At 40.7% G+C, this 24,113-nt stretch overlaps 1 protein-coding gene across 1 annotated transcript in view; it reads left to right on the forward strand.

The window, feature by feature from the left end:
* The window catches only part of DOCK5 (dedicator of cytokinesis 5), a 72,534-nt gene that overhangs the window by 12,206 nt on the left and 36,215 nt on the right, over positions 1-24,113 (forward strand). Inside the window, exons 2-18 of the mRNA XM_068421296.1 lie at positions 3,908-3,991; positions 9,820-9,860; positions 10,874-10,929; positions 11,755-11,851; positions 15,244-15,392; positions 16,229-16,364; positions 16,513-16,670; positions 17,362-17,443; positions 17,569-17,698; positions 18,404-18,476; positions 19,752-19,894; positions 20,531-20,656; positions 21,188-21,312; positions 21,688-21,786; positions 21,936-22,008; positions 22,521-22,624; positions 23,296-23,488. Coding sequence (XP_068277397.1) covers positions 3,908-3,991; positions 9,820-9,860; positions 10,874-10,929; positions 11,755-11,851; positions 15,244-15,392; positions 16,229-16,364; positions 16,513-16,670; positions 17,362-17,443; positions 17,569-17,698; positions 18,404-18,476; positions 19,752-19,894; positions 20,531-20,656; positions 21,188-21,312; positions 21,688-21,786; positions 21,936-22,008; positions 22,521-22,624; positions 23,296-23,488 — 1,869 coding nt within the window. The remainder of the gene's footprint in view (positions 1-3,907; positions 3,992-9,819; positions 9,861-10,873; positions 10,930-11,754; positions 11,852-15,243; positions 15,393-16,228; positions 16,365-16,512; positions 16,671-17,361; positions 17,444-17,568; positions 17,699-18,403; positions 18,477-19,751; positions 19,895-20,530; positions 20,657-21,187; positions 21,313-21,687; positions 21,787-21,935; positions 22,009-22,520; positions 22,625-23,295; positions 23,489-24,113) is intronic.

Genomic DNA, 24,113 nt, shown 5'->3' on the forward strand with positions numbered 1-24,113 from the left:
GCTGTGATTAATCTTGTGCCTTCATACAGCTGGAGGGAGTGACATAACTAAACCTGCTCTTCCCATCATAATACTGCTGTGTGCCAGCCCACATCAAACTCTTGTGCCTTCTCAGGAACTTCCAGCTCACCGTTAGGTGTTAGAGCCCTGCCTACCCTGGAAAGCCCGGGCTCTCTCAGGCTTCCTTTGCCATTTGTGTGGTCTTTGCTTCTGGTGATGATGGTTGCGTGATGCTTCAGAACGGAGCAGTGTATCCACCGACAGCCAGCGTGCACGCCCAGTTGTGCAATGCCTTTGCAGTTCTTCCCAATCTGTTTTGAGGAATCACCTTCTGAAGTATGAAAATTGCTTCTCCTTATCTTCACCTACATTACTCTGGGTGCTGTCATGGGTCATAAAGTTATCTGTTGCCCTTTTCAAACCAGCCCCATCGTTTACTTCTCTGACCTTCTGTCTTAATGGAGTCTGTAGGCTGGATGCCTTGTTGAAAAAAAACATTTCTTAAACTTACTTTCCACTAATCAAACTGTGGAACTGCCTTTGTGTAAATTAAATTAATACGATACGTTGCCTGTAGCTGTACTTGAAGAGTATAATCATTAAAACAAACCCAGTATCTCTTTCCTATGGATCATGTTTTCCATCTCATCGTCTTTGTTTAGATTAAATTTACAAGACTTCAGGGCTGCCTTTCATTCAGGATGATAAAAGGAAAGAATCACTGTTCCAAAGTGAATCTGAAGGACAAAATCTCAACTGAAGTTTAACTTGAAGGGAGAAGATATTCCTGCAAATCTGGGGACAAAAGTCTCTTATCTTTTTTTTTTCCCTTCCTTTCTAGCTGTACTGTCAGGATTTTATATGAAGGATTTTTATTTTTTCATGCCATGACCATGTTTATTATGTGCAGCTTCCTTTTTCTTTTAAGTCTGAAAGAGGTCAGATTAAATACACACCATGAAAAAGGGGCTAAGCAGTTGAAGTAACTGCAGATGGACTGTTTCGGACAGGACTGACTTCAAGCAGCAGGAAGCATCGGTTGCAAACAGTAAAACTCCCAGGGAAAATATGCCAGCAATTTGTCTTTTGTAACCTTGTGCATAACCATTGAGTAGGAGATTTTATATACAGTGGCCCTCTGTTCTTGCTTGATTCAATCTAGCAAAGCAAGATACTACAAATCTTGCCTTTTTTTAATGTGCAGTGGCAGAAGCATGTTCCTTTAGCTTGTAAATGCTGCACATTGGGATCTGAAACCTTTCTGGTAAAGCAGAGGAAGAGACGGGAAGGGAACTGCAATGTTGAGTTCTCTCTCTTGTGGCTGTTGTGCTCTTTGGGTTTGAATTAACTGTCTGTGTTCTCAAAAGAAAGGCTCCTCTGATGCCCGCCCACCTTTCTGTTAGACACTTGGTGCTGCTCAGACTGCTTTTGTCTGAAGCTAAAGCAGCAATTTATGCAAAAATACAGACTGGTATTTATATAATGTCCGTTTGTCCCGAAGAAACCCAAGGCATCTAGAAGTTTTATGTAGGAATCCCTATGCATATAAGCACACGTGCATTTCTCAACAGCAGCCATGAAACAGGAATCCCAAACAGCATTTCAGGACAGAAAGTAAGGGAGTCCAGCTGTAACCACGGGAGGAAACTTCAGCAGACAGAATGTAATCAGCCAAGTTAAAAATTGTCAAAGCTTTAAATCTTCTAAGTCTGTTGACAGTGCTGTAGGGTTATTAATGTCCACAGACTGCTTGATGCCTGGACTTCACCTGAGGAACGACACCTCCCGCGTAGCGCAGCGTCCCCGTAGCACGTTGTGGGCCAGCAGTTCCGCAGTGGCTCCAGAGGAAGCCTGGATTGTTTTATCTCTCCACGCCGCTTCCTGCTGCACCTTGGGGACATTCGGAGATGTTCTCTCCAAGTAATGGATTGCAACATCCCTGCTTAACGTTAGGGATTTGGCAGGTTTACTGCAACAGGAGGCATGGCCGCAGGGAGTTTACTTTCCTTTGGGTCGGGCGCCACACTTTTATGCTGACCTCTGCAAACCCTTGCAGAATTATTTTATATATCTGGCAGAACGGTTTCTTTTTAACTGAATCAAATACAATATTAACCAATTCTTCCGTCACCTTACTATCTCATCTGTCAATACAAAGCAGTTCTTAATGGATTACTCTGATCTGCTCTTGTGTATGTTCATGTTTGTGTTTGGCCATAAACATCCACATTTTCCTGCAAAAATCTGGATGGGATTTTTACTTTTGTGCCTATTCTTGGGTCTTTATAAGGTGTTTAAACCGAATATCCAGATCACCAGTCAGTTTTTAGTATCTTGGCTTACAACACCGTTGTGGGGAGGGAGAGGAACCTGGATGTCAAAGCAGGTAGTGCCTTATGAGCAGAAGTAACGTTCCTGTAACCCTCTAGAAACAATGTAGTAGATTCAATGCTACTCTGTGTGTATCTCTGCAGGCACTGAAGTTATGGTAGGCACGATTAGGGCCACCGTGAACAAGCCCTGCCCCTGCAGCATAAGAAAATAAGCATCTGTGATCGAGGTCTGTTTCAGATACTGCGGAGAATTCACATCGCCTGCCTACTCCTGTTGGATTATTTATAGTTACAATATTTTAAAGAAAGCGAGTATATGTGAGGTAATTTCCGGCGTGGTAAGCCACAGTCAGTCATTTATGCTAGATCCTTGCCAGGAGGCAATACACCTCATCTCGACGGAAATGATAGGCATTTGATGCGAATTTCCTGACATAAGAGCTCAGATTTTTATTTATTTACTTAATTTCCACGGAGAGTTCTTCAAATACAGACCCTCTGAAGCCTGAAGAATTTTCCCAAAGCCCCCAGAAAATGTTCGTGTGATTTATTTGCCTTCTTTATAAAAATAAACATTGTGCTTACTTCACTAATACATTCGCTTGGGGAGCAGATTTGGAGACTTAAATATGACACTTCCATGTGGGAGAAAATTGCACTGCTGCATTTAAGATGTGATCTGTGCTTAAACCAGTGTTTGAAATAAGGTAGCCTCAGTTTGCTAGAGGAGGGGTCTGTTCTGACTTAGCCGATCAATTCATTGCAAAGCATTTTCCTGACTGCTTTATGTCTTTTTACTCGCACTGGTTTGAAAGCAAATTCAAATTAAACTTTCTCACCTTGACAAGCCTCCAGCAGCTCTAAGGAGGGCTCTTCTGCTTTGCCCAGTGAAAATGTGCACCTCAAAGTTCCAGAGAAAAGGCAGTTTAGAAGCATGGGCTTCTGGACTTAATCCTATTCCCACTGGAAATCCGATAAGCATTCAGATTAGCTTTGTCTTTGGCAGGGATTAAATTTGCAGAGAATCTCAAGTTTTTGTGCTAAGATCGGTTCTTGTCTGGGAAGGGCCTTTAGTAGCAAATAGACTGAGGCATTATGTGTGGTATGGTGGCATTTTTTCTTATTACATCCAATTTATGGTGTTTTGCCAGTCCTTGTGAGTGCTACATTGTGGTTAGTCCTGTGAAATGCTAATAAAAAATGCCAGTTACTAATTGATCCATAACCTCTGCCTGAGGTGATAGTGACCTTTGCTGGGCAGGTTGTCAGTAAAGTGGGGAAGCTGCTTCATACAGTGTCACAGATCTGTGTTCTTCAAGGTAAAAGGCAAACTTTGTTGGCTCTTAAGAATAATATTTCTTATCCTTGCAGGAACTGATGATAGACTGTGGAAGTAGATATGCCACATACTTTTCTGGTGTATTACATAGGATAGCTTAGTAACTTCATAGTGCTTTTTCAAAACCATATTCTGCCTTTGACAGGTGCCATGATCCTGGATTTCAAAATCTGATGACCTCCCAGCTTTCATGATTGTGTTTTTCATCTCTCTCCCCCCCCCTTCCCCTTTTTAGCAATCTACAATTACGATGCTGCCCAAGATGTGGAGCTCTCCTTGCAAGTTGGCGATACAGTTCACATTTTGGAGATGTATGAAGGTAGGTTGCAGATCACTTCTAAGTACTTTGCAGTGGTTTTTGAAAGAAAATATAACAAATCCAGATTTTTTTTAAATAATACAAATTTCAGATCTAGATTTTCAACTTCTGATATGACCAAAAGCACACAGCTTGCTACGTAGGGTTTCATGTATGCCCTTTATTTTAAAAACAGTATTAAAAATGCATAAAATACAGAAGTGGCAATCGTATCTACACCATTCCTGGCAGAGGTTTGTCAAGGTAAGATCTCACTAGTATCTCAAGGCAGCACTGCAAGAGAAAGAAATGCTTAACTTCTGGCTGTTCATTCCTGTTTCCACCCCACACCTGTTTACCTTGGCTCCTCCCTGTGCCAGGCCAGGCGCTTGTATAGTCATGTGATGAACTGAGCCAGCTGGAAAATAATAATTTTTTAAAAAGTTGCTTTTAACCTGAATTAGATCTTTGATCTGAGACAACAGAGGCAGCGGATGAAAGAAAAGGAGAGGGCAGGTCTAATTGTTGCAAAACTAATGTTGGTTTAAACTGTAATATCACAAACTGGCATTATATTTTTTAAAAAGCCTCTAGTTATGGAGCTTCCATGCCCTTTTCAGGCTGTTTCTCCCAGTACTTTACTGGGAAGTTTTTCATAATACGTACCTTAATGTAAAACATCTTGCAGAAAAGAAAACAAAATTCCTGTTTTAAACAAGATGAAAAGTGCACTTGTGTGTTTCATATCTACTTAAACTAGACTGTTTAATGAAGATTTCAATATTAGCAATGGAACACAGCCATTTAATTATTTTACAGAATGTACTAGTCGCTACTTCATTTGGAAGGCTCTTCAAAATTTAAATACTCTTTCCAAAATATAAATTCAATCGTTTTCACAAGCAGCATCAGCTTGAAAAAGACTCTGCGCACAGAAACTCTTTAGTCTCTCTGCTGGGAACAGCAAGCTGCTCGTTTAGCAATTTGTTCTTAGCCAATTGTTCTCTTTCCACTTCTCTTTGACGTTGACACTGAAAACAGCCAGCCAGTGCCTATGTGTCAAAGCAAATTATGTTGCTGATGTGTGTTTTTACACTGATGTGTGTGATAGTGGTGTGTTTGGCAGAGGGGCAGAGAGAGAGGGAGAAAGAGGAAAAAAATCCATATGTAAGAGTACTAACTTAGGAACTGGTTTTGCAAAAAGATACAATGAAGAGAGAGTGTCAGGTATGAAAATCGCCCTCATGGAGAGGAGGCATCTTGTACTTCCCAAAACGCCATCAGTGTGGCATCCCAATTTGTGACTGAGGCACCTAGGAATTACTACACTACAACTAAATACTTTTCCTGGAAAGACCAACCAAAAATTCAGGCCAGACATCTGTGAAACTAAAGGAAAAGACGCAGATTGTCTCTGAGATGATAACTGCTGTGGATCTGGTGTTATTTCCCATAAATTCATCTTAAAAACTCCAAATTTTGATATTCTGTCTGCTTGGGAGGAAATTCTCATGTCTTATTGTATCTGTCTGTCTTTCTTTTGGGACATGAGCTTTCAGCTTTGTTTCCAGATATCTGTGGGTTGTGTTTTTGAGAGTTAGTGTTCTCACAAGCAGCTTTTTCTGTTTCTTCTCATGCTAATGATGTCTGCTTACAAATACAGCTCCAGTCTGATAAAAGTGGAGTTTTGTTCCACTAATCACTCTTCTTATCTGGATACACAAGTCTCAATTTAGAAAAAGGTTCCATTTAACCAGGGCGTTGGCTTTGCAAGAAGAAAGGCTCAGAGATGCCTTGTGAAGTCCTTTTTTTAGTCGGTGTAAGTTATCCCTGCAGCTCCGGGCTGAGGGCGTTCCTTAGGCTACCCGTAACATTCTTCAGGGAATTAAGGGACAGTTTTTTGGGGATTGTCCAGGGGCTCTCATGTAGTGGTAATAGCCACTGGGAAAATCTTGCTTCTTGCTATTGTGCCCTACCTCAGGATGCGCAGGTGCATCTTCTGTGAGTTACCAGAAGGTTCTCAGGGCAGTTGCACCACAGTTCCCTTCTCACTCGCTCAGGCATCTAGAACATGCCTCCTTTTTCCTCCTGGTTGAAGTCACCGGGTATTCATTCCTCAGCCATGTTCAGTGAAGGCTCTCTGTGTAACAGCCTTCACTTGAAAGCTCTTTGCGTTCTGCATCTGAGGTTTTGGCTGGCTCCGCTCGGTCTGTAAGAATCGAAGTGCACAGTTTGTTCCTTGACGGCGAGGCAGCAAGGTTGAAGCTTGCGTTGGGTTTTGGTGTTAACAGTAAATGTTATCTGACTCTCAACTGGCTGAATAGCTTTGAGACATAACACTGATACAGCTAAGCTGCTCAGGGAGGTGTGTGAGAAGCAAAGAAGAATAAAGTGAATTAAAGTGCAAGGCAGAAGGTACGGATGCAGTTTGGTGCAGGCCTCCGCGCTACGCAAACTTGTAATTTTACATGGCTTTGTCACAGACCATAGTGTCTTTTGACGTGTCTTAGTTGGGCTTCAAGCATGCTTTGAAACACCATGGTGTGTTTATTATACGTGGACATCTGGAGGATATCAGTTTTCTTAGACTTACCTTCCCTTTAAAACAAATACACGTATACCCTCTCCAAGGCATGGGTTTGTTAGTTTAGGTGTCTTGGTCATGATACACTCTTGTAAACTGCAAAGCAAGGTATTTTTTTCCTCCTTTTTCCACCTGATAAGAAGATAAGCAGCGTGTGCTTGTCCTGCTGTTTGCCAAATATTGTCAAGACTGGGCATATGCTGCAAAATCCAAGAAAAGAAGGCAACTTGCTGCATCCAATACTTTGGAGGCTGCTTCAGTGCAGGATTTATTTACTCTCTGGGAATCTGTCCTTGAGTAGTGAGCTGGGGAGGATACATTTCTGTTTAGGGGAGTCTTTTCTAATCTGCAGTATATATTATTATTTCATGCAAGCTGTGGGAAATAGCCAAATTGTGGACAGAAGGAATGTGTGCCCACATACCGTGATTGCAATCAGTTTCTTCTGATGAAAATAAGTTTACATTGAATTTGTTCCTAGTTTCAGTCTTTTATCTTTCCTCTGACCACTGTAGGTAAATGAAGCAACCCCTTGTTTTATTTCAGTGGAGTGCAGTGGTGTGTGTTGTGGTACTGAGAGACAGTACGCTACAGTGGAAGAGGAACAAAGACCTTGTGGTTAAGCACGTGACCTGGGATTGCATCACTGTGTTTCGTGTCTAAACTATTGTAATTTGAATAATTATTCTTAGTTTTTTTGGTCTTTTACATACTGCATGAAAGGTAAAATTGAGGATGTACTCCATTTGAAACAAAAAACCCACACTTTATGACATTTCTTTGCAAGACTCACTGTGCCAGCCTTGAGTTCTTAATCAGACTTCAGTTTGGAAGAGTGTTGTAGTAGCTGAAATTTGCCTTTCTCCATTTAGCACATCTCTGCTTGGGGAAGATACTCGAGACAAGCACTGAAGTAAGTCTATCATTCCCCTGACGCTTTAGGCAGGTTTTGGGTTTTTTTTTTAAGAAAAAAATCAAGTAATCAATTGCCAATCACTGCCAAAAGCTTTTGTTCCTTTTCAGTAATCTTATCCATCATTTTAAAATTGGAGCAGAGTTCTGAAAAATTCCATGAGGTGCTTGCTGAAATAGTTTTGCGTGATAATATACAACATCCTTTTATGCCACGATTGCAAAATATTTTGCAGGAATGTGGTTAATGCCAAGAGGACATTTTAAATATGAGGAAGCTGAGGTGCAGAAGGGCTGAGAGACTGTCAAGTGGATTTGAAATCACTGGGAAAGTATTCTTGTTAAATTCCATGAGCTTTGTATCACACCGTAAATAACTTGTACTTGACCATTCAAGTAATTACAACTTAGATAAAAATAGAACCTAAATCTTCTCATCCCTAATCCAGTACCTTATCCATTGGTCCGTGATCAATGTATAATCTTAATCTTCATCCTGTGGAAGGAACGGAATTTCTTCTTTCCTCCTAACTTACTGTTGGTGGTCAAGCTGATTCACCTTCTCATTGCTAGAGAAAGGGGACAAAACTCTGCTTTAAAAAAAACCAAGCAAACAAACAAAAAAAACCACAAAAAAACAGCCACCCAAACACAACCATCCCCACACAAAAATCCCGAACAAAACAAAAATCGCACCCTAAGCTCTAACATATGGTCTGAGAGGTCTCAGATCTATGTTTCTTCATGGAACCTTCTTTGCTAAATAGATAAATATATGAGGAAAAAAACACGAGAAAAAAACACCCTTCCCTCCTCTCTTCTTTTCCTGACTGTTCCCTGAAGTCCCTTTGCCTTCTTGATGCTGCTCCCTCTGCCAGTCAGCTGAACATAATCATCTTGGATCAGTGATGTCTGTCGTGATAGCTCTGAACATCATTCATGCGTTATAGATCATAATCTATACCCTTTGTGTTTGCTAAGAGGTGTAGGGTCAGTGTTCTCAGTTTCAATGCAAGTAGAACCTTAGGAGGAGTCAAGAAAGGGTGCTCTAGGACTATGGTTAATTGGAGCTGGGGTCGCAGAGTCTTGACATGTGAAATTATGGTTTTAGTGGCTAAGAGTCAGTGAGAAGGTGCAAGTTTGCATCCTATACCAGAACAATACGAGGGACATTGTCTGCACGTCAGCATTTAAAACAGAGCAGATTCTTCTCCTGAAATGTTTAGTTTATTTCCAGTACAGTAACTTCAGGAGGACTGAAGGTGATGGAAACTCTTGCTTATGGCAAGGAACAAGCACCCAGTGGGAAGAGTGCTTGATCATGCACAGCTCTTGCACGGCCGAGACAAATGACGAAGGTGAGGGTTGAGGGAAAAATCCCCTTTCTCTCACACAAGTGTTTGGAGGTGGTGGAAGAAGAGTGGGAGTGACTTGCCCACAGCTATGCTTCTCTCCTGTCTACTCATTAAGCACGGCTGGCTCGAGGACATCAGAAATACAGCAGTTTTTTCATACCCTTGCATTTCAGTGACCTTGAAATCGAAGTGCTGGTTAAACCCCAGGTGCTGAAGAGAGAAGAAACGTACATCTCAAAGTGACATATGCTTCCGAGTCTTGGGGATCACAGTTATTACTTGGTGTCTTATACTTTGCTAGATCTTGTCAAGATAATATTGAGAAAGTGTCTGTACCGGGGCAAGCAGTTCAGGGTTGGGTTTTTTTTTGCCTTATCTAATAAAACATTCTCTTTCAGCCTTCCTTTGAAGCAAGGCTTTAGACTGAGTCACAGAAGGAAATACAGAATCTATGCAATGTGGAACTCAAGCCCAATCTATAAGATGATTTAGATGAAATGCACTTCATAGAAAAGAAAATTTTAAAGAAGTGGAGTGGAATTGGACTTGGGACACCTGAATATATTTCTCTTTGCCAAATAGATGCTATATGACCTTGGGCTGGTAGTTCTGCATGCACGCCTGTGTCTGCCTCATCTGTCAAATGATCACGGCAGTAGTTCTATGCTGTGTATATAACTTTTAAACTATATGTAAGAAGGATTGTCACTTTCAAAATGTATAGCAGAGTGGCCTGCTTTGCCATTGGGCCCTGTCAGTACAACCCAAATGGGTGTGCGGAGTAGAAGTGAGGGTGTCAGTTCATGGTAGGAAGAGACACCCTACTCTTAGGAACCAAGTCTCCTACAAACAGAGCAGAGGTGTCTTCACAATAGTAGATCTCAAATGAGCCGGATCAATAGATTTGTGTTGTAGAAATGTGATGACAATGACAATGTGTATTTAATTGCTGTAGACAGGAAAAAAAAAATATAAATATTTTTGTTTCTCTTTGACAGGCTGGTACCGAGGATACACACTCCGAAATAAATCTAAGAAGGTATGACCTCGCTTTTCAGTAACTCTGATTTTTATTTCACACATTGCCAGACCCCATCCGGTGCTGTAATTTGCTATGCTTCTGCTCTGTTTCTTGTCATAATATTGTGCAGGTCTCCTGATCACTATGTCCTTTTCCTTAGTGATAGAAATAAATGCCCTTGAGCTAAATGTTTCAGAACCATTAGCTACTCCTCCATTGTAAGCATGAGCAATGTAGTTTGAGCTAGCAAAAGTGACTGCTGCATATCTGCATACACTAGCTTATTGTGTTATTATTATGGTCTTGGACCTGTACACATCCAGGATTAGTTATATGTAATGGAAAGATTAGAGTTTTGATTTGACTTGGAAAATATTCCAAAAATTATGCGTGCATGGATCCCAGCCAGACTTGAGGTTTGTGAAACCAGTCTGAAAACTGCATGGAAATCTGGTTTCCCATAGGAATCCTGGCACCTCTCATGTGGTAACATCCTTCACTGTGTCCACTTTTCAGGCATAAAGGGAAGTGAAAAGAAAATAGAAAAGGATTGCAGCACTCCTAGTATGTTTATTCAAATAAAGGAAACTTGGGACTGGTGAATTTGTGCAAATGCTGTCATGTGTTGTGAGCTTTTCTAGAGAACCGCAGTTCCAGGGCAGCTTGACAAATGACTCCAGGAATATTTCGTAGCAAGGGCAAATGAGTATGAGTGATAGTTTGCAAGATTTTTCAACATTTTGTACAGGAAGATGAGTGTCATTACAGTGAAACAAGGAGTTGACTTCTCTGAGATACTGATATCAAATATAGTGCTCAAGCATGCAACCTCATGCTTCTCACTGTCTTTTTTCCCTTACTGGGACTGGTGGACCTAACACATTTCCATTATAGGTAAATGGTAAACACCAGTCAGTTACTGTTCAGCTGATCATGCTCTTACCCTTTTTCCTGCTTTCTACTGAATGCATTTTTGTCATGTCATATCCTATGGTGTGATTTATTTGTTTAATTTCTGTATTTATTTTTAGGGCATTTTCCCAGAAACATATATCCATTTGAAAGAGGCAATCGTGAAGGACCGGGGGTAGGTTGGCACTTCTTGCGGTGAACTTCTGGTAGCAAAACCAAGGGAATGCTGTTTCATTTAAAAACAAACAAACTTCAGTAGTGGTGGTTGTAATGAATGCTCCTGGTCTGTGTGTGCAGCAGGGCATACCGCCTGTGCTAGTCTTCTAGAGCTGCATAACTTCTTTTTTTCAGAGCATTGTACTTACCAAAACAGTTGTAGGCATAGGTGCAGGAGAATGCTATTTGCAAAAATAAGAAAGCTCTGCTAGACAAGTTAGTAGCGAGGCAGGTCAATCAAGCTACACTTAGCTCCTCTGGGGACTCCTGCAAGTCATAACACACTCCTGCTCGCAGCCGAGTAGCCAGCAGGAGTGTGGATTCCTTCCTGTCTTGGAAAACATTTAAGGAAATGACTCCTCATTTGATTCTTAGAGCTGATTCTGTGATCATTGTAGTGAGAGGAAAACTGCAGTTGCAAAGGAAGAGACTTTAGAAAGTACTTCTTTTTTTAATAACTGTGGCCAAGTTACCATTGCAAGCGGTGATTCTTCCAAACTTAATTTCTCTCTGCTTAGCATGTTTCTGGAATGAATCCATTAGAAGAACAAGACTGAAAGAAACTTGAAACTTGTTTGCATTAAAAATGGATAATGAATGTGCGTGTGTGTGTTGGAGAATGAATTGAACAACTTAAGAATCTTGGCATCGTGTGTGAGTGAATTGTGTGACTATCAAGCCCTCTAAAATTTCCATTTATGTATTTATCAAAAAAGGATGTTTTACTACTAAGTTTTAACCTTGAGTGTGACACCTTTTTTCTGTTTTCTCCTTTTTTCTCTAGACAACATGAAACAGTGATTCCAAGTGAATTGCCCCTTGGACAAGAACTCACTTCTACCCTGAGGGAGTGGGCAGTTATCTGGCACAAGTTATATGTGGTAAGTTTTCTTCAGTGGTTGGTATTTTAAATATTACGTGACCTCAGATGAGATGAGACTGGGCTTTTTGCAGGGCACTTTAAGACTTTGAATAGCATGTTACGCAGAATTGTAAAACGATCATTATTGTAAAATTGGTCTTGAGAGGCTAAAAATGTTCTGCTCCCCACTGAACGGGGTGTGTGATCACAGGCAGGACTGTGGTTTAGTCCACGCTACAGTGCTCACTGTGCTTGAATAATTGTGTGATGACACAGCACTGATGAAGCATTGACTGGCACAAGTCACACTCAGCATCGTGTCAGCTGGTTGGGGCTGTGTGTGTGAGTCACAGCTCACTAATAAAATAAGGGTTCCTGCTTTGCCTGTTGTGTGTCTGTCCTGTACAAGGGCAAGATATCGAAGTTGTGTGAGAAACCATGATGTTGTTTTAACAGAACCTTTGGCAAGTGTGAATTCTGCTTTTCTAGAAGTATTGTGGGTACTTAATAGAATGGCTGATCCTCACCCTGGAGTGCATACAGCTCAAATAGGCAAGATAGATAAAGGATGGGAGGAGAATTAGGGCCACGTGTGATGGGCAAAGATTTGACTTGTCAGAAGTCACATAACGTATTTAGTTCTCAGTACAGCCGGGGAGAGAACTCTCATGTACCAAATCTGTTTAGTTGCCTAACCATATGATAGTCACCTCGGAAAAGTCAGAAGCCAAGGTAGTGCATGGATTTGGTGGTTTTGCTGAGGTAGGTGCATTCTTGCTGAAAGAAACACAACTGGAGTTCACAATGCATTGCCTTCTTTTGAAGGTGATTGTTAAGGCACATTAAGGAGAGTCAAACTTGATTTTTCTTCGGTTAGTATTGAGTTCAGCCTGCATAGTATGTGCCCTGAGACTTTAATTAAGATGAGAGAATGGCTTTAAATTAGCTCTAACCATTCAGTTTACCCAGAGCAAGCTTTCCTATTGAAAATTTCACCAAGCCACAAGTACGTTTTGTTTGAGCGCCACGAAACCACAAGAATTTGTTCCACCCTCTTAATTTAATGAGAAGCTGTATGTGATGGTATTACTGTGTGAAAAGAGAGTTTTGTTCCTGGCTTTTTTTTTTTTTTTCTGACTAACTTTAGGATCCTAGCCTCAGAATCTATTTTTCTTAAGAGCAGAAATCTTTCATGTTGCTGTGCTTAACCAATATAAGTCTTAAAATAGTCTTGGAAAATATTGTGGTTTGAAATGGATTAGAGTTTATTTTATATTCCCCTGCAGTATGTATAAAAAGGGGAAAAAAAAGCTAAAGGAGGAAGGAGGCATTTGAGGAGAAAAAGGAAATACAGGGGACTTTTTTTCTTTGGCAGCGTTTCATTTCACGTCTTTAATTTCTGTGTCTTTCAGCAAGCAGTGCACCAGTGGGTATATCTCCACTGCAAAATAAATATAAAAATGGGTGAGAGTTTTAAACTTCGTTTAGTTAATAGGAGTTAGCTAATATAAACAGCTGTAGACATAACTCAGCTTTAGCTGTCAAATTGAGATCTGCTCTATATTTCCCTGAAAGCTGACATGAGTTGCCTTCTCTTTGCGATTACTTTTACTCAAGTTAAGAATACACTTTTTTGTTTACTGAATATGTCTCTAATACCTTCCCTGCAGGAACTAAAAAACTCCCCTAGCCTCTGTCAGCCCTTCACATTCACCCAAATCAAAAGGAAGGTGGCTATTTATATCTCCCTTTAGATTTGTGTTCTCAGGGGGCAAATTATGAGTAGTTTATATAATTCATGTTCTTTGCAGAGACCAGAATGGGGAAATAATTGAAATGAGTCTCTCTTTCTGCTGTGTGGCAGCAGTCAGGGTTCCACAGTTAAACATTAACAGCTTCGATAGAGGGAACTGACACTAGTCAGCTGCTGCCTGCGTGTACCAGCAACATACCATTAGCCAATTCCCACTAGCTGTTGGGGGAGATGTAGTCAAAAACCTCTTGACAGTCATTTTGGAGCTGCATAACCATAAACGTTGTCCCAGTAGATTAATGTCCTTTGATTTGTGGCACTTCCCTCTGAAAATGAGCTGCACTTGGCACTCAGTACGAGTCAGAATCATCCTAGTAACTGGCTTACTATGTGGTGGTAAAGAGAGGATGAGGCCTGGGTTCCCTTTTGAACAGTATAAGTGGTTTAGCTGACACTTTTAAAGGCTTAATTACTTTTCTAAGTGTGTATTGCTAGAAATATGATAGGTTACCACATAGCTATCCATGTTTTAATTACAGCGTCAGTCTTGGAGCCTGAAACTATAGGAGAGAGGTGTATAGGTGTGTGACCAATTTTATTAGGGTGGAACCAGTAAATAGCATGAGACGTATTTTCCTTAATTAAAGGTGATAGCAATAGAAATTGCAGGAGGAAACTCCTCACAAAGCAGGTTTTGATGTCCTGGTCAGTCGGTGCTTTATAATTACAGATGCTACGTTCATAGCAAAGGATGAAAATGCAATGACTGCAGCGAACACGAGCTTGTACCTGGTAGATTGGGGAGGTGGGGCCTGGGAATCCAGTCATGTGATCTTTTTATTGCATTTTTGGACAACCTCTGGCATGGTAGGTTCTGACCAACTACTGCTGGGGTAGTGCTTAAAAGCACGGGATGAGTCAAGACTGCATTGCATTAAGTTCTGTACACATGTAAACACAAATGAGTGCTCTGAAGAGCAGATAATCTTCAGCCTTGTTTGCTGATAGACACCAGCCAGAGAGATTATTGTGTTTCCACAGAGCTGCTCTGATTTCCATGAAACTCTTGTCTGGAGATCACACATAGGTGCAGCAATCCATGCGTGAGATACGAGTGGGTAGAATATGAACGTTGAAATACAATGTGCAGTCCTGGCAGGGAAGTGGTGTATCCCAGATATCGCTGCATTTTGTTGCTGTTCCTTTTTTTACTGTAATGGATTTTGCGTGTGTGATGGGACCGAATAAGAGAGGAGGCAGCCGTGAAAATGAGTCCATGGATTCAATTTGTTAGAATAAAATTGCAGTCATTTAACATCATCTGTCTGTCCTGTGTATAAAAAGCATCCAACATAGCAGTTCTGAAGTGCTGGAAAACACCAGGAGTCTATTTTTTGTCTGTGAGGCTTTTCTGAAATAATGTCCTGAGGAAAAGGTGAAGATCCCAAATCTTGAGATACTTAAACCTTGGCAGTGCAAAGTATTGGAGAATTTGTTCCATGGGTCTAATCTTGTAGTGTCTTATAGTGCCAGTTTCTCAGATATTTTTAGTTAAATGCAACTTGTACGATAGATACAACTGAGTACATTTCAAAGGCTTGCTGAGCTCATCGTTTTCAGATTATCACTAGCTTAAAGCTGTCCCTTTTTTCCTGTAGGATAACAAGACCACACAGTTTCGGCATGTCCAACAGATGACTTACAGCCTGATAGAGTGGCGGTCACAGATACTGTCTGGGACCCTTCCCAAAGATGAGCTAGCCGAGCTCAAGAAGAAAGTCACTGCTAAGATTGATTATGGCAACAGGTAAACTCCAAACTATGTCTTGAGGACAGGGGAGAATCCCAAATCCCAGTAAAGGCTCTAGATGGCTATTAGTACAAAATGATGTAAATGACCCCACAAGGGGAACACTGAATTAGGCTTACATTTTTCCTTGGAAAGGGGATAATTACAGCTTGCAGTCCCCATCACAATGTGACTAGCCTGGCAGGTGGCATGTAGCAGTTGGTTCTTCATATGCCAGCAGTCTCTTTGACTTGGCAGAAAAAAATACCTGTCTTAATTCTGCAGAAATGCTGGCACATGATGGCATTTCCCATGGAGCACAATTTGTGCCTGGCTGGCTGGAGCCAGGGTTTGGATGCTGGTGATGAAATAAACTGCTTTATCAGCAACTGAGTAATACGATTCTATAGGCCACCAAAACTCCACCTTTCATTGGTTTGTACAGAACAGGGATTGTCTCCAGAACTCGTTTATCTGCCTGTCAGACTTGACTCAGGTCAAATAAGTCAATTAAGAAGAAAGCTTATGGCAAAGAATAATAATCAGCCGTAATCCGTAAGCTTGATAGATACACATACCGTTTTTTTAAAAAAAACCCTTTAAGCAAGAACAAAGGAGATGTCATCTTAGAATTAAGTTACCTGACTAATTATTTTTCCCTTCAATGTGAAGATGGGGGATAAGTGTTTCGGTACAGGAAGACCAGCAATGTGATTATTACAAGGAGTGGAGCTGGTGTGCATTGGCTGCCTAGTGCAGTCCACAGTTTGATCTGTGGTTTGTGCTCTCTCAGTCACCTTTACTTCTTACATATCGTGTTGTTTCTTTTGTCTTCTGACTTGCATGCTCTTCAGGATCCTGGGTTTGGACCTGGTTGTACGAGATGACAATGGGAACATCTTAGACCCAGATGAAACCAGCACAATCTCTCTCTTCAAGGCACATGAAACTGCATCTAAAAGGATTGATGAAAGGATCCAGGAAGAGAAGGTACACCTCTTGTCGCTGGCTTTATCCTCTTCAAGTAACTAGTACCCACTGAATTTTTACATTCCTCTTAAGGATATTGTGCTACTTTGGCAGCAGAACTAAATTCTTCTGTGTTTGTTTTTAATGGAAGTACTCCCCTCCTTTGCAGTCCCTGCAACAGAATTTGGACCTCCGAGGCCAGCCAATATTCAACACCACACATACATACAGCCTGTATGTAAACTTCAAGAATTTTGTCTGCAATATTGGAGAAGATGCAGAGCTGTTAATGAGCCTCTATGATCCTGATCTCTCCAAATTCATCAGGTAGGCTGTTTTGTAGGCGCATAAGCATCACGGTGGTCATTCTAAAGAAGCCAATAGAGGTTAGAAAGGAAGATCCAACAGATGAGGTTTTCAGTTCTGTTGGTTGCTGCCCAGGTGGTGATTTGGAAGGGACTTATTTAATTTCAGATGAGATAGGAAGACAAGGTTCTGAGCCCATGCACTCCCCTTCTTAAAGCTGGGCATTTATGTGATACATTATTCAGAATCCCAGGTGATCTTTTTATGTTCTTAATTTTCCCTACTCTTGTCACTAGACTTGATGCATTTGATTAATTGCTTCCCGTTAAATCACGTATGTGCATGATGTTTGCTGTCAAGTCAGTGCAAGTTCACATCTAAGAGTCAGGCATCTTGTACCGGTAGGGAAAGATATGAAGAACTTTATCAAAGCAGCATGTATGTGTCAGGCACCCTCTGTCTCCATCATTGAAGTTATCAGGTGTGGACATGCAGTCAGAGTTACACAGGGGAGTAACTGAGAGTACACATTCACATCATGCCTGCCCTCTGCCTTTACTGGAATGAGTCACTTCAGAATCACTTTGGGATAGAAGATTTTGGCAGAATTTTTCAAATATTCCTAAAAGATTGAAATGCTTTTGAGCTTTTGCCAGGTAATGGGAATGTCAGATGTTGATTTATGTAAATTTTTTTCTTCCTTTATTTGCAGTGAAAATTACCTGGTTCGTTGGGGCAGTAATGGGATGCCTAAAGAAATTGAGAAACTAAATAACCTTCAAGCAGTCTTTACTGTAAGTTATTGCATTAGATTTCCTTTTTTTGTGTGTGTACAAGCTAACAAAAAAGTCTTACACTCTCTATCTTCTCTTCCATTCATAAAGCAGCTTGATATAACTTTATTTTAAATAATTTCTAGGATTTAAGCAGTTCTGACTTGATCAGGCCAAAAATCAGCTTGGTGTGTCAGATTGTGAGGGTGGGGCATATGGAGCTGAAAGATGGGAAGAAACATACCTGTGGACTCCGGAGGCCCTTTGGTGTGGCAGGTACGACAGTTTCAATCAGTGGAGAAGATAACATGGCCCAGTGGCTGGGACAGTGGGCTGGGAATTGGGAAATACAGGCTGTATGTCAGCAAAGCCTACCAGCCTCTTAGTGTCAGCATCTCTGGCTTCAAACTGGACATGCTGATACTGAGCTGTTTGTAGTACCCTTCAGACCTTTTAATGGAAGTTATATATGAAGATGAAACACTGTTACTGTTTGCTTTTTGTTTTGTCACCCCCTAAAAAGATAATCAGTGCGGTAGACTTTTCAGATCTTTATCAAAGAGGGATTTGCTCCTCATGACTAACGGGATAAAGCTGGAGCTTCTAAAGAAGCCTTGGTGAATGAGACATCCAATTCCTGTTCAATTCCTGTGATCTCTTGTGAAGAGACTTGCTTGAAATCTGTGGTGGAAAACAATTTCAAAATAATCAGCATTTGAAATCTAAGTGCAATTTCTTTGCCTTGAAATGCCTGAGTCCCACCTGTTTTTTACCAGATATTCACATTGACTATCACAGGCTGACTTACACATCAATGAAGAGGTGCTTTTTAAAACGTTAATATGGGAGCGGTCCTCTCTATTGCTGTCACGAGTGGCATTAGCCCAAAATAAGTAATTATTGTTTCCATTCTGATAGGGGAAAGCTCTCTCTGTATTTAGCAGCTTGGCAAAACTATATGATGAACTTGTGTCGTTGCAGTGATGGACATAACTGATATCATCCATGGAAAGGTGGATGACGAGGAAAAGCAACATTTTATTCCATTTCAGCAGTAAGTACTGGGGTTTGGAGTTCATCACATATCTGGCTTATTTAAAGCAGTTGTCCTTTGGAGAAGGACAAATTTGTATGGGAGCCTGGCAGTGTACCAAGGTCTCTACAAATAGATTAGCTGATGGCAGTAGTCAGCTCTTTGAAGGAAAAGATTTTTGTCAGTCCTCTGAAGCCTTTGTTCCCCTTGGTGTATATGTCTGTGTGATAGGCTAAATTGCTTAGGGAGTTTTGGCAATGCAGCTGAAATTGCTAGGTACCCATAGCATCTGAGGGGAGAAAGAAGAGCACAGTGCAAAATAATGTTGTGGGGTCTGGGGGATGTGACCTTCAAAACTGTTAGGGGGTTGAGAGGCAAGATTTTCAGAAACCTCAGCACAGAGAACACAACTCCTCCTTGTCACTCTTGTGTGGTACCCTCTGTATTGTCTGCCTCTTAATTTTCTAGATTACCTTGTAAGGGTGAGTCAGAGGACAATAGGAAAGGGATTTCTCCCTCTTTCTGGGAAAGAAATTCAAGCCCCCAATGTGTTTTGCATTTCTGTGTTGCTAGTTAGACTTGTGTGTTCTGCCTGCTCTCCAATTGCTTTTTCAGCACATTACAGGAGCTAAAGTGAAGCTTGTTTGGGTAGACTTGGCCATGTTGTTACAGTCCCAAATACAGCAATCCATTTGGTGTAGCCATATGTTATTACAAGGTTATTTTCAGGGGAGATTGTGTGGGGTTTTGTTGTTGTTGTTTTTTTTCCCTACCCTTTCAGAGCCTGAACGGCTGCAAAGAAGGATGTCTTTTCCTTTGCAGAATAATGTTAGTCTGCTACCTTTTGTTTTCTTTTTTTATTCATTTTCTTCTGTTCTAATGAGGCTGAGTTTAGATCCAAATCTGGACACCTCTGCAAGGATGGGAAGCCTGTGGAGACATCCTTTTGCCTATGCTTTGGTTCATTATTGATGGTGTGGGTACAGGAGTGAAATTGGGTTCAAGATCCCAAGCTCAATAGACATGTTTGTGACTAGGGATAGGTTCATCACTGTATGAGTCTTTCGGTCAATGTTACTTGTCCTAAGCCTGAGTTATCACTGTGATGTATTTCCTAGTTTGAGAGTTTAAATGTATTTGCATTGGGTTTGTGCAGGTGAAGAAGAAAAAAATTCCCATGGAATCCTTTAAAAAAATATATTTCTTTGGAAAATAGTCAGCTGTCAGCCAGCCCTCCTCTTGCAGACCATGTTTGATGTTTGTCTGCTTCCCAGTCTCTGTTGTTGCTCTTCTCAGGATTGCCATGGAAACATACATCAGACAGCGACAGCTAATCATGTCCCCACTGATAACTTCCCATGTGATTGGAGAAAATGAGCCCCTCACTTCTGTCTTCAACAAAGTCATCGCTGCAAAGGAAGTGAATCATAAAGGGCAAGGTACAGCAGTTGGGCAAGAGGCTAATGTAAAAACCTGCTGCAGGGAAAGGTTCCCCTGGCTTACAAAAGAAAATAAATGGCTTGTGAAAGTCCAGAGATCAAGGCTTACGGAGTCTGCTACCTTCCCCGAGCCAAACATATGGTCTTTGTAATGGTTGTCACCCCAGCACATTGGGAGCTAAAAAAAAGATAAAAACATGAGCTGTTCTTACTTGTGTGAAAAGATCTTCTCTAACTGATGACTTATTTGCTAGTGATGTAATATGTTTAAGATAAAAGTGTTTATATGTATACAAAATATTTTTTAATTGAACATGGCTGATTGTATATTCTAAATGGCTTTGGGTTTAAACTGTATTATTCAGGATCCTTCTGCTCTTGCTTGTGTGTCTGGCCTTTACTCAAATACACTAGTGGATTCATTTCAGAAAGTTTGTCTTTTACTTCAGAGAATCTGCTTGCCCAGTGAGGTCTTATTCAGCATTAGGGATAGAGAACTGGGCAAGCAAGTACCAGCTTGGGATATTTAAGGCATTGTTGCATAGCGATCAGAGTTTTCTGTTAAGCATAGGCTTAAATTTGATGTTTTTATACTTTTTTTTTTTCAGTAAACAGGTGTTACCTTTCTTTACTTAGGTCTTTGGGTCTCCCTGAAACTGCTCCCTGGCGATCTAGCTCAGGTTCAAAAGGATTTTTCCCACCTTGTAGACAGATCAACTGCAGTGGCTCGCAAGATGGGATTCCCCGAGATAATCCTTCCTGGTAGGTCCCAGTGAAAGAGCCAGTTGAAATTCTCAAATTTCTGCTATGAACAGATTTATTTTAAAGCTATCTGAAAACGTGTTTTCATTTTTCTTGACATTTCCAGCAGATCTTTTATTTTTTGTCAAAAGAAATGACAACATAAGCTTCCTTTCTTATATTGAGAAATGGTGGTGTGTGTACTTTTTTGGAAGAAAATTTCTTTTTATTCAAAGAGACATTTTTGATGCATATAGGTTTGACCCTGCTCTGTTTAACCCATTCAAAGTGGATTTAGCCCTATAGAGCTCATTACATTAAAAAAAAAAAGTTACATAAAGACAGAGGTTTATAGAAAGGAGAATGGTACATTTTAAAAGATTTTATGTAATTTGAGATGAAGATGAAATGGTGGGATGTTGGGTGTCACTAGTTAGCTGGTATCAATAAAGGCTAAGAAGAAGGTAAGGATAACGTGGTACCCATGGGTGTTAAATGTTAACCTGTAAAACTGTATGAGAAGAACAACTCATTAAGCTCTATGAATTTTAGGTGATGTTCGAAATGATATCTATGTCACCCTGGTACAAGGGGAGTTTGACAAAGGGAAGAAGAAGACCCCCAAGAATGTAGAAGTCACCATGTCTGTACATGATGAAGATGGAAATCTCCAAGAGGTATGATGGCCTTTGCGGGCGGTCACAAGGCTGCTGTGTTTGCTCGATGATCACTCCAGTCCGTAGGATCTTATTTATCAACTGTGTGCAAGAACTGTGTGATAATGAACAAGAGTTCATAGGTGATCTCGGTGGCCAAATTTGAATACTCAGGGATAATTTTTTTTTAATTAATGAGACGTGAGCAAATCTTAAAGATTCTGTAAAACTTTCGAAGAGGTGACGTGCATTGAGTTCCCTTGACTGTGAAGCATAGAATTTTTGTAACTGACGGTTATAAGCTCTGAAAATTTCTGACCCAATGTACTTCTTGCTTTCATTCTAGACCTTACCTTTTCTTTCCTCCCCCCCTTCCTCTTGTCTTTTTGTCCAAAGAAAGCTATCCATCCTGGTGCCGGTTATGAAGGTGTCTCCGAATATAAGTCTGTTGTTTATTATCAAGTCAAGCAACCTTGCTGGTATGAAACTGTCAAGGTAGGAGTGTGTAATTTACAGTCTTGCTTCCTTTGTGTAGAAGATGGAACTAATTTAAAATCAGTAGGTGCAACAGTAACAGAATGTCCTGTAAATTGACTGGAGATAGAGAATGCTGGTGCTGCATTTTCCGTTGTATCCACGTGCAGGTGTCCATTGCCATAGAAGAAGTCAGTCGTTGCCATTTAAGATTCACTTTCCGTCATCGGTCATCACAGGAATGTAAGTATCAGAAAAGAAGATCTGCAGGAGTACTGTACTCTTCCTACTCTCATTGAGATTTTCTGAGTATCCACCAAAGCTGTAGCACTTGCATTTCTACTTGTTTTTGGTGTTGTGGATTTTCTTGCAAGCAAAGAAAAATAATTCAAACTTTTACCACCTTAAAAAAGGTTTGGTGCTGGTTTGGTTCTAAAACTGCAATTAGATAGGGAGCAACATGTTAGCCCCCTTGAAAGACAATTGTCAATGCTTTTTGCTGCTTTGGCTTCTCAGAGATGCTTCAGAGAGGACATTTTTCTGTGTAGTTGCAGATACTTACTAAGTGCCTTGAGATGAGAGGGAAAGAAAGAGAGCTCCTGCTACTGTGGATCTCACAGTTTGCTATCTCCGTCACATTATCATGGGATGCTATTAAATAAAAAAGAATCTGTGTATAGTTGGAGAGCTGCATGGTGGATAGTATGGGAATAAATAAAACAACTCCTAATAAAGATTTTTCTTTCTGTTTGCAGCTAGGGATAAGTCTGAGAGAGCTTTTGGCATGGGCTTTGTGAAGTTGATGAATGCAGATGGAACAACACTGCAAGATGGCAAACACAATTTGATTGTTTATAAGGTAGCTTGAGCATTTGCAGTCTTCACTTATAACTAATCAAAACAACTCTCTTGGCTGGCTTTTTTCCTAGCAATGTAAAGATCATCATTGCAGAGATTTTAATACTTTTTCTAGGATAATAGGACAGTAATCTTTTTTTTTCTTTTTTTTTTCTTTTTTTTTTTTTTTAAAATAAGTCACCCTCAGCTCTGCTTTCACTGCTGGGTTTTCTAACTGCAAGTACACAAATCTGGTACATCCTTGTATGTATCTGTATAGAGCATTTTTCCTCTAACATCATTCACCTAGGCAGTGTGCAACAAACAGACCTGCTTTGGAGGATCAGTGTGTGCTGGGAAGAGAGACCTGGTGCCTTTAATCACAGAAAGAGGAAAAAGTTAATGTATTGCAGTAGAAACCTACAAAGTGAGAGAGTGGGAAAAAACCCTCCTAAATTCTGTGGCTTGAATCACTCTGAAAAGAGCTTAGTTCATTGACAGTATGGGCAACTTCTGTTCCCTAAATTAGAGGCCCAAACAGACAATGTGAGTAAACAACTATAGACATGAAAAGGTGTTAAAGCCCTCTCTGGCTGTCACTGTGAAGTGTGTCTGCAAATGAGAACTGCTAGAGGTCAGATGAGGTGTGCTCAGTGGGAGATAATGCTTGTCCTTGCTGTGTTCAACCAACAGGGTGATAACAAGAAAATGGAAGATGCTAAATGCTATTTGACTCTTCCTTGTACCAAAATGGAGATGGAGGAGAAGGAGGCCCCTTCAGGGAAAAATCTGCACCATCTAGCCAACTTCACACCCACTAAAGATAGTACAAAAGACAGCTTCCAGATTGCCACTTTGATCTGCTCCACCAAGCTTACCCAGAATGGTAGGTCTTGCCTTAGCAGCCTAGCAGTTATTGTGCTGTGTGTTTGAAGTGAAGAGGGCACTTTCTTTATGCAAGTGTTTTGGCTGCGAGGAGATGGGCATGAGCTGTTCTGCTTGCAGTGTGAGCTTGGCCACTTACCTTAAATTAAATACCATACTGATACATCCATGAGCATGAGGACTGGATCTGACTTCTTCCATCTGAAGGTAGTAAATGAATTTCAGAGATGATATGTACATATTTCATTAACATGGAAGGTGTGTGTGAAACCTGCTGGGCTCCTTTGAAAGCCTCAACTGTAGTTTGTAACTAAAATCGAGGTCCTGGGATGTCCCAGAACTGTGATAAACAGCTCTGCATCTTAAGGTAATTTATACAAGAGGTTTCAATTTTAACTTTTAAGAACCATTTCCAAGAGGGTTCTCTAAAGTAAACACAAGTATTAGTAAGAAAAGTCATGCACTCTAATAAAATCTGAACTTGAGAGATCTTTTCTTGAGTGAATGAGAAACCTGTCTACCAGATGCCTTGTGTTATCAAATTACACCAAGGTTTCCATTTATAGCAAAACCATAACTTTCTTGCCAAGACAACAAAACCATCTCAAGGTAATACTCTATACATC

This window comes from Nyctibius grandis, chromosome 33 (assembly GCF_013368605.1).
Source record: "Nyctibius grandis isolate bNycGra1 chromosome 33, bNycGra1.pri, whole genome shotgun sequence".
Taxonomy (NCBI): domain Eukaryota; kingdom Metazoa; phylum Chordata; class Aves; order Nyctibiiformes; family Nyctibiidae; genus Nyctibius; species Nyctibius grandis.